Below are 14,817 nucleotides of genomic sequence, written 5' to 3'. Positions count from 1 at the left end.
AACATCCTTGGGGGACCCTCCCCAACTTTCCTGTCATATATTTTGGACATCTTCCCAGATACTAAATTCCTTTCCTTCCCAGACACACACACACACACACACACACACACACACACACACACGTCAGCTTCTGGCGTCCTTTCTGACCACCCCCTCCCCAGAATATTATTCTATCCCTCCCTTCACAACCCTGCCCCACCCCCCTCCACACACATCCACACATCCACCTGCTCTAAGGATGCTTCTTCACCTCCAGCGTATCAGTACATATATGCTTTGCAGACCTTTGCTAACATTCGCTCTACTCACACCTCAATGCACACATTCTCCAGCCCCCCAGGGCTCTCTTTTCAAGCCCTCCTCCACATCCTCTTTTTCATTTTTTTTTTCACCAAGAATTACACATCGTTCTCCCCCACTCTCTCTCCTTAAGCACCCCTCTCTTCCCCCGCTCCGTCTCCGCACAAACATACATAACAAGTAGCGGCCTTGATAAAATTAGATTCTATTTTCAGGTCAGCCTGACCCAAGTGGGTTGAGGATAGGCTTGAAGAAATTGGGTTTTCTGGGGCCAGTTGTGAGGGGGAGGTGGGCGAAGAGTATGGTGAGGAAGGAACTGCAAAGGTCTGGATGAGGTGATGAATGTTTTGAGGGATAGAGGGCAGAGGATACGGGTGAGAGGCTCTTTCGGAGATGAGCAGGGAGGAAAGATGGGGCGAGCTAGAGGGGCGGCGCCACACTCTGTGGGGGATCAGATCTGTCTCCTACTGTTCCGTTCAGCTCTTTCTCCTCCTCCACCCACACGCTACCCGACGGCGGCAGCGCAGGGAGGAGCCAGGGAAGGCGGAGCGAGAGGCTGGAACGGCCTGGGCAAAAGAGCAGCCCCAGCTTTTGGACAGCAACCCCCAGCGCCTGGACCCTGGACCCCGCTTGGCAGAGCTCTAAAACTGAGGGTAGGTAGAATTCTCCGGTGGGAGAGCTGAGGAAGGAGGGAGAGGTCCAGGACACTGGAGAAGAGGAGAGGGTCTGCAGAGAGTAGATCGTATGGGCCAGCAGTTCCCGATTCTCACACATTCCCGGCTTCATAGAGAGCTTGCCTCTCAAAGAGCTCGTTGCTTGGAGAGGGGGCCAACTGGGCGCTCAGACCCTTTCTGCTCTGGACCCCAAGGGACCCTATTTCTTTCCTTTAAAACATACTCCTTTCTCTGAATCTTTTTTTCCTCTTCCCCCTCCCCTTCCCGCTGCCCCTGCATCCATCCTTCCCAGGCCCTCCCCTTTAGCAATCTCCAGGACCCTTCTTCTCTTCCTTCCTACAACCTCTTCCCGGCTACAGGTTTTCTTTTTCATTTCCCCAATTCCAAAGAGATCCGGACTTTCTAGTATCACCCAGGGAGGGAGTCAGGCGGGATGAGAACTTTGGGAAGAGGGGTGCAAAGGAAGGTACACACATCCCTGAAATCCATCTCTGGCTGCTATAGTTATGGGTTGGGTGGGAGAGGATCAGAAGGTACCATTCCCTTCCTCCTTTCCAGCCTCCCCAAAAAGGGATATGACTGCCACTCCATTCTTAAGGGCTATTAGTGGTAGAATCCTAGGTTGGGTGACTCATTGGTTTGATTTTCAATTCTCCCGTTTTCTATTTTCCCTTCGTCCTGGAGCTTGAAAGATTGGTAAAATGAGGGAAGAGAAAAGAAAGGGAATGTCATGATGAACATACAATAAATACTTGTTGATTTGTGACTGGTTGATAGAGGGCAGAGGTACATTCAAGGGTATCTTAAGAGAGATGGCAGGAGGGACAGTGTCTCCATAGGGAAAAACACTGAATGGTCAGCTAGGAAACTAATTAACTTGTTTGAGCCAAAGCCTGCCATAAAGAAACACAATACATTTTCATCCTCAGAAGAAAAATCTGAGAGCCATGGAATGTTAATGTTGGATGGGGGCCATCAAAGGTAGTTTCTTCATTTTACAGAGAAGGAAACTGATGACCTTAAAGGAGTGATTTGCCTAAAGTCATATCAAGTCCAAGATCTCTAGTCTGGGCTACCTCTTTGATCCATGTCCTACAACTTAATCAGAACTAAACTTGAATATAGACACTTCTTAGTTATTGGCCGGATGAATCCTGGGGCAGAACCTCCTTCCCTCTTCTCTTCCCCATGTTAGGCAACAGAAGAAGAAGCCTCATTTTAACCAGAAAGTTTCCTTTGGGAGGACAAGCATGCCAGTGCTGTCTGAAGATTCAGGTGAGTTTCTCTCCCAAGGCCCATGGGATTGGGGTGGAAAAAAATCAGGCAGTGAGAAAATTAAATAATAGTGGAACCTATTAAAACCTTTAAATCTTCCAGCTTTAAAGATCTTAAGGATCCTCTTGGGCAGGGCACCACAGTGTATCCAGGATGAGTCAGAAAGACATCTCCTAGATTACAAACTGCCCTCAGACACTTATTAGCTGTGGGACCCCACTCAAGTCACTTGATCCTGTTTGCCTCAGTTTCCTTATTTGTCAAGTGAGTGGAGCAGATACCACTGGAGTATCTTTGCCAAGAAAATCCCAAATGGGGTCACAAAAAGTTGAAAACAATTGAAACAGAATGTTCCCAGATTTAAGTTTAGATTAGAACACTGTTGAGGGAAATATAAGTTAGAAAATATTTTCTGAGCTTAATTGGGGAAAGAGCCTCATGCAAGGTGTTTTATATTGACTTGTTATAGACGAATTTGGGACTCACCACACTGAACCTCCCCAGTCTTATTGGTGGGATTGTGCATTTGTTTTTTTTAGTAGGTGTCTCAACCCCAGTTAAATAGAGTCGGGTGTTAGTTAAACGGGGATCTGGCATAAAAAGAGTAGAACTAATTCTTGATATATCTTAACTAGTGTATGATTGTCCAAAATCTTTTTGCAGTCTGAAGTCTTTTATGTTACATTTAAAATTTACATTTTTAGTAAAAGGAAAAATGGAGGTTACCCTGAAAAATTAGTAATAGAGATTAGAGTCAGAGGACCTGGGTTCAAATCCTGTCTCTGCTAATTATTAAATCTCTCTTCTAGATTTCAGTTTCCTTATGTATAAAATGAAAGGATTAGACTACATGACCTTCAAGATACTTGGTGGGGGCAGCTACATGGTGCAGTGGATACAGCACCAGCCCTGGACTCAGGAGGACTTGAGTTCAAATCTAGCCTCAGGCATTTGATACTTCTTAGCTCTGTGGCCCTGGGCAAGTCATTTAATCTGTATTGCCCAGCAAAAGGGGAAAAAAAAAGAAACAAAGTACTTTCCTTATAATTTTGAACTTCCTAGGAAAGGAAGTTCCCAGTTTAGTTTTCATTTTCTACCTGCCTCTTTGTTTTCTCTTCCTTTTTCCTCAGGGTTGCATGAAACCCTGGCCCTATTGACCTCTCAGCTCAGACCAGACTCCAACCATAAAGAAGAAATGGGGTTCTTGAGAGATGTCTTTAGTGAGAAAAGCCTCAGTTACTTAATGAAGGTAAACTTTTGTTTCATTCCCACTGCTCGTTTTTTTTCCCATGCATATTATAAGTCTTTGAGGGCAGAGCTATTTCATTTTTTCCCCTTAAGCAAATTTTAATAATCTTTTTATTATTTTTTCAACCAATGAAAATACACCTTCCCCAATTGAGAAACAAGAACAAAATCCTTGTTACAAGCATATGGGTATTTCATTTTTGTATCCCCAATGCATGCCACATAGAAGGTGCTTTAATAAATTCTTGTTCTTTTTTTTCAATAGTTTTATTTTTCCTATTACATGTAAAGATAGTTTTCAACATTCATTTTTATAAGATTTTGTGTTCCAGATTTTTTCTTCCTTGCTTCCTCCCCTCCTCCTCAAGACAGCAAATAATCTAAGTTATACATGTACAATCAATAAATGCTTGTTCAATTAAATTTCATGTGGTCCAGTTGGAATTTCCAGATGTTTTTAGCTCCCTGGGCACTCTTAAAGGTCATTCATTCATTCCTCTGTGTTCAGGAAGCTCTGTTCTTCCCCTGGCTCAGAAAGAGTTCTGTTATAGAGTGACTAACCTTGTGGCCTGTAACATGCTTTGGGGCCCAGATTACAGTTCGTTCTCCCCAAATCCTTACTTTTTTGGTCAGGGTGGAGGGCTTGGGGAGCTAATTGGGTTTGTATTCACTCTCCAGAACCCTCACTTGTCATTTCAGATTCATGAGAAACTTCGCTATTATGAGAGACAGAGCCCAACTCCTGTTCTGCACAGTGCCACTGCCCTTGCAGAAGATGTAAGTGTCCCCTCTCTGGTAGATTCCCACTCTCTGTATTGGAAGTTGTCTTTATCTAGAAGGCATTCACCCTGGAAACTAAAAAGCACAGAATGTTTCTCCCCTTTGTTTCTCTACTGAACATCTCACAGTCTAGTGGAGAGAGAGCCCTGCTTGTGAGCCCCCCCCCCAAATTTCCCCTACTCTGTCTTTGCCTTTCTATTTGACCTTGGACAAAACACTCATCCTTTCTGCACCTCATTTCAGAAATGAAAGGATTCTACTAGATGATCCCTAAGATGTTATGTAATCATAATAGTTGGAGACTTTATGGAAATTGGGTTTTAAAGTCCTGTTTCTTCCACTAGCTTGCTCAAAACAATGGGGAAATCACTTAATCCCTTCCCTTTTTTCCCTCTAAAGTAGAGAGATTGAATAAGATCTTTCAGCTCTAAATTTGACCCATTAACTTTTATTGGTAAGTTCTTAACTGGGGAGCTGTGAGCCAGAACAGGGATTTCCCATGTCTACATCCCAGAGCCTGGGATGTTTATAAAGCCTAGAATTGATCCCCCAGTTCCTGAGCAAAGGATGTAATAAGACTCCTTTGTTGTGCAGCTGGTTTGGGGGTGGACCATGGGTCAAAAGTCCCAAGAGCAGCTATTTTGACCAAAAAAACTGCTTAGGAACAATTGGAAAAATCTATCATTAGTTGGAAATTTTTTTTAGCATTCAGCTAATTCCCTTTTTCCTCTGGTGTTCTCTTTGTGTTTAGGTTATAGAAGAGCTACAAGCTGCATCAGTTCACAGTGATGAGAGGGAGTTGCTCCAGCTGCTGTCCACTCCCCATCTCAGGGTACTGACCCCTGGCATTTCTTAGTCCTTACCCAGATAATTTTTTTTCTTAATGGCATTAATATATTTTCTTTTAACACAACAAACACCTTCCTCCCCTCTTATTCCGCTTCATTCTCCCATCTTCTTATCTCATCTTTTCCCTTTTTCTCTTATCCCTCATGCTCTCCTCCTCCCATTTCCCCTCCTCTCCTCCATTCCCCATCCTTCCATCTTTCCTCATCTCTTTTAGCCCCCACTTGTCCTCTTCTTAACTCTATTCATTCTCCTCTCAAATCTAAGGAACATTTTTTAGAAAATACTTTCCCTGTTAGTTTACTGACTGGCAACAAAAAGGAAGGATCAACCAGTCAACAGCATTTATTAAGCACTTACTATGTGTAAGACTGGCCAACTAGATGATGTGGTGGATAGAGCATCAGGCTTGGAGTTAGTGGCATCTAAGTTCACATCTAGCTTCAGACATTTACTGGTTTTGTGATATACTAAAGAAGGAAATGGAAAAATCACTCTTGTATCTTAGCAAAGCAAACTCCAATGGGCACATGAAGACTCAGGCACAATTGAAATGACTGAACAACAACAACAATGTACAAGGTACTGAGGATACAAAAATGAAAGATGAAATCATCCCTGTATGCATTTAAAAGTCTGTCATTTGACCGAAACTGTGTTATTTTCCTCTGATGCCTTTATTTACATTCTTGTCATTATTGTGCTTTGGTAGAAGTTTCTTCTCTGAAAGTTTCCTACATTGATGGAATTACAGATTTGGTTGAAAAAAATTGTGTTTATTGTTCTGAATACTGGCTTTGTGATCTTGTATAAGCCATTTAACCTCTCAGTGCTTTAGGCAACTCTCTCAAGACTCTAAGTTACAGAGGGGTACCAACTTGGATTAGTAGAAGGATTGTTCTCATTTGGGAGTTCTCTGTACCAGAGAAAACACAAGTCTCCAATCCCTAACTGTTCTGTTGGTTGTGTTTTCTTTGTTCCTTGTCATTTCATAGAAAGATTCCTTTATATTCTTCATTTCCATCCCATTTTATCTATATACCATTATTTATTCAGCCATTCACTAATTGCTGGGCATATATTTTATTTCTCTTAAAAAAAAAAGTCACAGCTCATTCAACTCATGTATTTTGTGTGTGATGTTAATGCCATATGGGGAGAATGGGCCACAGCCATGCCCTGAAGGGCTACTCTTGCTACAAAGTCAGGGACATTTCTGTTGGGAACATCCCTAGGAAGCCTTTCCATGGTGGTGGTTTTCTGATGAGTCTGTGAGCAGTGGCTGCCACAGGGCCATTGTCTGTCTCCTAGGGGTCCTAGCCCTCAGCTTTCCTTGGTCCCCTACAGGCTGTGCTCATGGTACATGATACTGTTGCTCAGAAGAATTTTGACCCTGTTCTTCCCCCTCTGCCTGAGAATATCGAGGAAGATTTTAATGAGGAGTCAGTGAAAATTGTCCGTCTTGTGAAAAACAAAGAACCTCTGGTATGTATATTGTACTTCCCCCTCATTACACTCTCCCCTAATCTGTCTTCCCCCATCCTTTAATAGATCCTCTTCCTATCACTCTTTTCCCTTTTCCCATCCCTTCATCTTCTTCTTTCCAACTTCTCATACCCCATTTTCCCATATTCTTACCCCCATTCTCTCTTCCCTTCATCTCCAATTCTCTGCCTCCCCTTCCATTCCCTCAGCTTCCTTTCTTCTCATTTTCCCATTCCTCTCTTCTTATCTTCCACTCATTCTCCCATCTCCCTTGTCTCATTCTTCCATCCCTTCCTTTTAATTCCTCCCTCCACTCATCTCTCATTCTCCCATTCATCTCCTCTCATCTTCCCATTCCCCTCCTCTCATTTTTCCATCCCCTTCCTCTCATTCCTCCATCTTTTCCTCCTATCAACCCCCCATCCTCCTCTCCTATTCTTGTCTCCCCTACTCTTATTCCTCACATAATTCCTTTTAGTCCTCATCTATCCTTCCCCTCATTCCTCCCTTTTGGCTTCCTCTTCTCCCTTCTTCCATCCTTCTTTATCCCTTCCTTCTTTCTTCATTCTCATCCACTCTCTTAGTAAATTGGGGAATAGTTTTTCTGTTCCCTTCTTTGAAACATCAGAAGTCACTTTATTCATCAATCTCCTACTCTCCCTCAACCTTTCAAACACATTTGAGAAAATATAGAGCCCTGGTCATCCCTCTCTAATTCTGCTGATGTGATTGTGGATTCTGGCTAAAATTTGTTCTCCTGCTAAAAATTTAGGGCTGAGATTTAGGGGTGGGAGTGGGTAATAGCTTCAGTTCAAATCTGGTGCTTGATGATTTTAGAGAAACCATTTAGCTAGAGAGATGGAGATCGCTCCTGTTTCAGTTTTTTCCCCTGAAAAATGGGTATAATATTTCACAGGCAGAAACAAAATAACAGGTATGAAAACATCAACCAGGGGTTTTTAACCTGTAGTCCATAAACCTTAAAAAAGTGTTGAAAAAAATTGTTGATAATTTTATTTCATTATAATTGATGTCCTTTGTAATCCTATGGATTTTATTATATGTATTTAAAAAGGTTATGCTGAGAAGGGATCCACAGGCACCAGAATTTCTGGCTTAATCTTAAGATTTAATTTAATTCATTCTACCAATACTTTGCACTGAGAAAAACTTAATAAGTATCTGACTGACTGTATAGATGCAAGATAGTCATAGTGGTATTCTAATTTTTCTCATTGACTTTTCCTGTTGAGGGATATCTTATGTAAGGGAGAACTCTGTCTCCTCTCAGTGTTGGAGAATCTTTTCCCTCCCCCATCCCCAACCCCAAACCCAATTTGCCTAGCCTTCCCTGGAATCAGAAGAAAGGGCATTCAGGGAACTGGACTTTGGTATTTTCACCTCAGTTATTTGTTTTCTCTCTGGGGGTCTGATTTAGGGTGCTACTATCAGGAGGGATGAACACTCAGGGGCAGTCATTGTGGCCAGAATTATGAGAGGGGGTGCAGCCGATCGGAGTGGTAAGTGATGGAGTCATTCTACTTAAATGCTATACTGTCCCCCAAACTTCCCAGGGGAGACATATACCAGCAGTCTCAGGAGCATAGGTTTCCTTTCCTGTTGAAGGAAACTTCAATTTTCTCTAAGGCATGAATCCTTAACCTGGGTTCCAGTGGTTCTCAGGGTTATGTGGATAGATTTCAGTAAGTTTGTAAACCTGGATAGGGAAAAACAACACTTTTATTTTACTAGAATTGTTTTCCTTTGCAATCTTACATATTTTATTTTATGCATTTAAAAACATGATGTTGAGTAGTCTATCAGCTTCACCAGATACCAGTGGGCTCCATGATCCAAAAAAAGGTTGAGTTCCTGCTGTAAGGTAAACATGGAGTACTTATCAAAAGTCCAAAAAGAAAAAAGAAATTTATTTTAGGTAAAGTAAGCATAGACCACAAAGAACTTTGAGGATGAGGGGGGCAATTCCTATTTAGTAAATGGAACAAAGGACAATCTGTCATCCCAGCCCCTGAGAACATGGGGATTCTAGCTTCAAAGGTTTTTAAAACTTTGTGACATTTTTTATTTTTACTGACATAGAAGCAATGAGATGGGTGTGTATTAAGATATCTTAAAGAATATCCTTTTCTGCCTTCTCACAGGCTAGCTCCCAAAGCACTTCTTAACCTTTGCCTCTTAATTTCCTTCAGAGCTCAAGGTATTTGTCACCTCCTTTAGAAAGCCTTTTCTGACTTGCCTTCTTGTTAAGACTTTATTTCCCCCCCCCCCCCCCCCGACTCCACCCCAATTACATTATCTTTACTTATTGGCTTGTTTGTACCCTTCCAGTAGGATGTAAGCTTTTTGAAGGCAGGGATATTTTCATTTGATCTTTGTGCCAAGACAGTGCTTTATGGGTTTGGTTTTTTTTTTAGTGTTTTAACTATGATTTTATTGATGTAAAGAAATCCCTGTGTGGAAACCTCTTCCACTAGTGTGGATCAGCAATTCCTCTGGCACTCCGATAGTGATGTGTAAATTACTTGGGAAAAGTAAAACAATTAAATGAGTGGTTCTCAAACTTTTTGTTCTCAAGTCCCCTTTATACTCTTAAAATTACTGAGGACCCTCCAGAGAGCTTTTGTTTATATGTGTATATATATATATATATATATATATATATATATAGTCATATAGATAGATAGAGATATATATATAGATAGGTATAAATATAGACATATAGATAGATTATCTCTATATAATCTCTATAGCTATATGTAGCTATTTATATGAATACAGATATACACACATATAATATATTATAATGTATTATAGATTATATTTATTTTTTAACATATATAATGATGTGGTTGATGTAGAAACCAGATGATGGTAGGAACCAAAAGCTGGGGTTTGGTCATGTGAAGAATTCACAATGGCCATTCTCTTTGGCAAAAGGTAGATTTATTTAAAGCAATAGGTTACAGACAAAAAAAAGGAATAAAATAGACATCAGGAATGGTAAATATGAAATAGTGTTAGGAGAGCATAGAAAGGCGTTTTAATAATTAATGAAGGAAAGGGCAAGTTCCCTAGTGGAATTTGCCATTTACCAGGAGAAAGGAAACACTCCATGAGGTTGAGACATGACCTTAGCTGGCAAGCTTAGCACCCCAAAAGAGCTAGCTAGCAATAAGAAGGAAAGTGGGGTCAGAAGAGACACCACAAAGCATGGTGGAGTTAAGACAGACACTACAAGGTATGGTGGGGTTAGGAGAGAGCACGTGGCATGGGGGAGGGGTAAAGGGAAAGACAGTACTGGAATAGGGAAGATTTAACCTCAGAGATTTCCAACAGGACATGGCAAGGTAAGGCTGCCCAAGACCCCGCTAGAAGGTGAGCTCAGGAATTTGACATAATGTGGATTTCTGAGTGGATGACCTCCCCAAAGGGTTATGATTTTCTTCAATTATTTCAAGACATTTTTGTGAAAAAGCCCATATGTTCAACAATATCAAAAAAAATGTCAACAAAACCCTGACTTATGCAATCAGCCCTATTTCAATAAGCAGTTTCATCCAGTCAGGGGCAGCAGATGTTCAGCTCATGTGCCAGTAGGAATACAAACTCATGACCTTTGCTGTCATAAAGTGAAACTCTATAAAAATGTTGCTTGCTGCAAGTAATTCTCATACTACTGTATTCCTAAAATTATTCTTGAGGCACTTGAGGCAACTTAAATGCTTAGTACAACACCTGGCACTTAATAGGTGTTTAATAAATATTTATTGATTGGCTTGCCCAGGATCACAGTTAGTCACATTATGTTTGAGGCACAATCCTAGGTTTTCCTCACTTCTAGACTGGTCCTCTATCTACCTTATAATAGGTGCTTAATAAATGCTTCTCAGTGAATGAACCTTCTTCCTGTATCTCTAAACTTGCTCCCCTCCTTTGAGTTGAGTGTGTGTGTGTGTGTGTAAGCATGGAATTTATTTGTAAATAAGAAATAGAATGAATTATTGTTATTTTTCAAAACATTAAAGGTGACATTATTACAAGTGCTTCACGGGACAAGGCAGGGTCACTGGTGGTTTGGTTAAGGAGGTGGAAAATGAGGAATCACAATTCCTCCTCCTTCATCCATTACCTCCTGTCTTTTTTCAGGTTTGGTACATGTTGGGGATGAGCTGAGGGAAGTCAATGGGATTGTGGTCCTGCATAAGCGGCCGGATGAAATCAGTCAAATTCTGGTGAGTGTTTCATTGGGGTTTTGGGGGTGTTTCATCTTGATGACTTTCTGGGAGCCCAAAGGGCTCAAGGTTAATATTTTTGCTTTCCTATTTATAGTCATTTAACAGTAAATAAGCATTTATCAGGTTCCTGCTATGTGCCAGGCATTGTGCTAAGTGTGAGATATACAAAGAAAGAAAGGCAAAATCCAGTCCCTGCCCTAAAGGAGCTTACAGTAAGAGGGAAACAACATTGTAAATGGTTATGTACAAATGATATATATGGCATGAATTGGAGGTAATTAGCTGAGGGAGTATTTATAGGATACAGTCTGTATAAAAGGGAAAGCAAGCATCTTACTTAGGTAAGGGACTGGAGAAGAATTTGGATTCAGATCTTATAGATTTCTTATTCCTCATCCCCCCTCATCCAATCCTTATGTCTCATCATCACATCCAGCCTTAGTAACTCCCATTTTAATAGGAGAGGTGTTACTGTGAACTCTTTGACAAAAGCTAACTGCTGCCAAAACTGACATAGGATTATTCTGTCCTCAAAACATCCCTGTGAAATAGGAAGGAAAGTTATTGCTATTTTTCTTAAATCTTATTTTTTTTCCAACCACATGTTGGGACGTTCATTTAAAATTTATTTTGAGTTTTAAATTTTCATCTTCCTTTCCATTCATTAGGAAGGCAAACAATTTGTGAAAGAAATCACAGACCAACCCCCCCCCCAAAAAAAAACCAACCAAACCCTTCAAAAAATAGAGGGTTTTTTTTTAAAAGTATGGTTTGATCTGTATTAAGACTTTAACAATTCTTTCTTTGAAGGTACATAGCATTTTTCACTATATCCCCTGTCTTGGTTCATTACATTCCTGAGAATAGCCAAGTCATTCACCATTGATTATCTTATGGTATTACTGTTACTGTGTACAATGTTCTCCTGGTACTGCTCATTTTACTTTGCATCATGCAAGTCTTTCCAGATTTTTCCGAGAGCATCCTGATCATCATTTATTATAAAGCAGAATTATCCATTATGATCATATATTACAACTTGTTCGGCCATTTCCAATTAATGAGCATCTCCTCCAATTCCAATTCTTCTCTATTACAAAAAAGAACTACTATAAATATTTTTGCAAATACAGGTCTTTCTCCTTTTCCTTTGACCTCTTTGGGATACAGTCATAATTGTGGTATTGCTAGGTCAAAGAGTATGCAAAACTTTCTAGCTCTTGGGAGTGGCTCTAAATTACTCCCCAGAATGGTTGGATCAATTAAGAACCCCATCAGCAATGCAATAATATCCTATTTTCCCCATATCCCCTTCAACATTTGAAGGACAGATACTATTATCTCCATTTTATAGTTCTGCAAGTGAGGTGTAGGAAAATTCCCCCAGATTTCTAGCTAAGTGACTCCCTGGAGAATGTAAAAGAATGAGGAAGGCAACATGATATATCGCAAGAGTACTATCCTGGGAATCAAAACACTTGTTTCTAGTAACTGTGTAAACTTGAACAAATAATTTAACTTCCCTGGAGCTCAGTTTCCTCATTTCTAAAAAGAGGGAGTCTGACTAAATGGTCTCTGAGATCTCTTTCATCTCTAGGTCATTGCCCTTCTGTCCCTCAAACACTCTCCTGGACTTTTCATGTCAATGATGTGAAAGTTAGAAAGATTTTGGAGATATCTGGTTGGAAAGCTTGGTATTTGAAAGGATCTTGGATCAGATGGACCCTTTACAAAGGCCTCTACCTCCCTTCCCCAACTCCTAGAAACTATTTCCCTTGGGGAAAGTGACCTAATTTACTCAATTTAAATTTAGATTTGGAAGGCACCTATTATGAAATCATTTGGTCTAACTCCCTTGGGTCACAGATGAGAAAACTGAGACCCAGAGAAATGACTTACAACAAAGTCACAAAAGTAGTGCCTGTTTCATCTTTTACTTCCCAAGTCTAACATGGAACTCAAAATAGAAAGATACTTTAATAAATTCTTGTTGGTTGAATGAAATAGCAAAGACAGGATTTGAATCTGGATGATCCAACTTTACTTTCAACCAGTGCCCTCATTCTAGCTGTGACTCTTAACTTGAGACTCAATTCTCCCATCTGTAAAATTGGTGTAAAAAAACCTTCCAAGGTTGTTATGAAGATCAAGTTAATAATTGTAAAATGTTCAGCATGGTACCGATGACAGAGTATGGAATCAGTGCCTAATAAATGCTTATTTGTTATCTTCCTCTCTTCTTGATGTCAGAGTAAGTTGCAAATGGAAAATCTGTACAATTTTGTCCGATTGGTCAAAGGGAGAGCATTCACCAGTAGGGTTAGGGTATTAGCATCCAGGATGGATAGCAGTTTAAAAAGAGTGAAGGAAAGCAGAGAAAAGAAGAATGTGATTAGAAAATAGAAGACCAATTGGAAGAAGCATGTATGGGGGCAGCCTCAAAAACATCTCCTAAAAAATAGAAAACAAGAGATTATGGATTGGTAGGTAATAGTGAAGAAATAGAGGAAGAGAAAAAGGTATGATGAAGACAGGAGGAGAGGAGAAGAAAGTAATTGAAACCCAGTAAAGGACAAAATGTGTCAATAAGAAAGAAGCATTTTGAAAAATTCATTGTCAGGAGAGTGAGCTGAAATATGGAGTCAATCTGAGCATCTTTTTTATTTGTAGATACTTCTATTAAGGGAGATATACAGAAAATTTAGGAAAACTGCTTCTTTTCTGTTTTATTTTCCTTCCTTTCTCCTTCTTTCCTCCCTTCCTCCCTCTCCCCTCCCCCCATCTCTCTCTCTCTCCCTTCCTTCCTTCCTTTCCTTTCTTTCTTTTTCAAGTTGAGTTTTTAGGAATGGAAAAAAATGGAAATGAACTTCATTTAAGAAGAATTTTTTTCCATATTCTCTACTTTTCAGGCCCAGTCCCAAGGATCTATCACTTTAAAAATCATTCCAGCCATCAAAGAAGAAGATCGATTAAAAGATAGCAAGGTATAAACTGTCCCCTGAGGTGGGGATTGAGGGTTGGGGATGAAATGGCCTTTCAACAGATGACAGAGGAAGTGAGAGAGACCCTGAGCTAACTGACCCTTTTCTTTCTAGTAGCCTGTGCTAGTGTCTCTATCACTGTTACCTCACCCAAGCCCTACTGGTTAGCATATCATAGAAGGTGACTTGACTTTGTTACCAGTGAGGGGAAACCACGTTGGCCACTGAGGTAAATGAGATTTTCACTTGGAAACAGCGCATAATTTCATTTCTCCCTCAGGATCTCTACATAGGGGAGGAAACATATCAGGGTAGAATGTGAGACTGACTACAGCATCAGATAGTTGAGATGAGAAAGGACAAAGCTGCTAAAATGCTGTATTTCAAATGAATGTTAGAGATACATTCCTGAAAGCCAGAGAGGCTTTTCAAATCCAACCTTTCAGACCTACTTCCTGCGTGACACTGGGCAAGTTTTATCTTATCTCAGTTTCACTTTCCCAATCTATAAAATGGGGATGATAATAGCACTTACCTCCCAGAGTTGTTATGATATAATGTGTGTCAAGTGCTTAACAAACCTTAAGGTGCTTTCTCCATTAATAGCCATGATGATAATAATAATAACTATAAAAATAATGATAATCATCATTATTATTAATAACCAAGAAGTTATTATATTCCAGCAGTTATATTTCTTATTTGTTTATTTATGTGTTAGCTTGGGGCAGCAAAGTGGCACAGTGGATAAGTCCAGTCTGGACTGGAAAAGACTCCTTTTTCTAAGTTAAAATCTGGCCTCAGTTACTTACTATCTGGGCAAGTCACTTCACCCAATTTGCCTCAGTTTCCTCATCTGTAAAATGATCTGGAGAAGAAAATGGTGAGCTACTCCAGTATCTTTGCCAAGGAAACCCTAAAAGAAGACACAAAAAAGGGGCAGCTAGTTGATGTAGTGAATAGAGCACCAGT

At 40.3% G+C, this 14,817-nt stretch overlaps 1 protein-coding gene across 1 annotated transcript in view; it reads left to right on the top strand.

Annotated features, from left to right (window-relative positions):
• The first annotated feature begins 676 nt into the window (after nt 1-676).
• MPP3 (membrane palmitoylated protein 3) overlaps nt 677-14,817 on the top strand; it is a 42,914-nt gene continuing 28,773 nt past the window's right edge. Inside the window, exons 1-9 of the mRNA XM_031966364.1 lie at nt 677-953; nt 2,170-2,249; nt 3,380-3,498; nt 4,197-4,274; nt 5,029-5,109; nt 6,471-6,608; nt 8,047-8,128; nt 10,776-10,861; nt 13,774-13,848. Of these exons, the coding sequence (XP_031822224.1) occupies nt 2,225-2,249; nt 3,380-3,498; nt 4,197-4,274; nt 5,029-5,109; nt 6,471-6,608; nt 8,047-8,128; nt 10,776-10,861; nt 13,774-13,848 (684 nt within the window). The 5' untranslated portion in view covers nt 677-953; nt 2,170-2,224. The remainder of the gene's footprint in view (nt 954-2,169; nt 2,250-3,379; nt 3,499-4,196; nt 4,275-5,028; nt 5,110-6,470; nt 6,609-8,046; nt 8,129-10,775; nt 10,862-13,773; nt 13,849-14,817) is intronic.

Source organism: Sarcophilus harrisii, chromosome 4 (genome assembly GCF_902635505.1).
Source record: "Sarcophilus harrisii chromosome 4, mSarHar1.11, whole genome shotgun sequence".
Lineage (NCBI taxonomy): Eukaryota > Metazoa > Chordata > Mammalia > Dasyuromorphia > Dasyuridae > Sarcophilus > Sarcophilus harrisii.
This window is presented reverse-complemented; position numbering and strand designations above follow the sequence as displayed.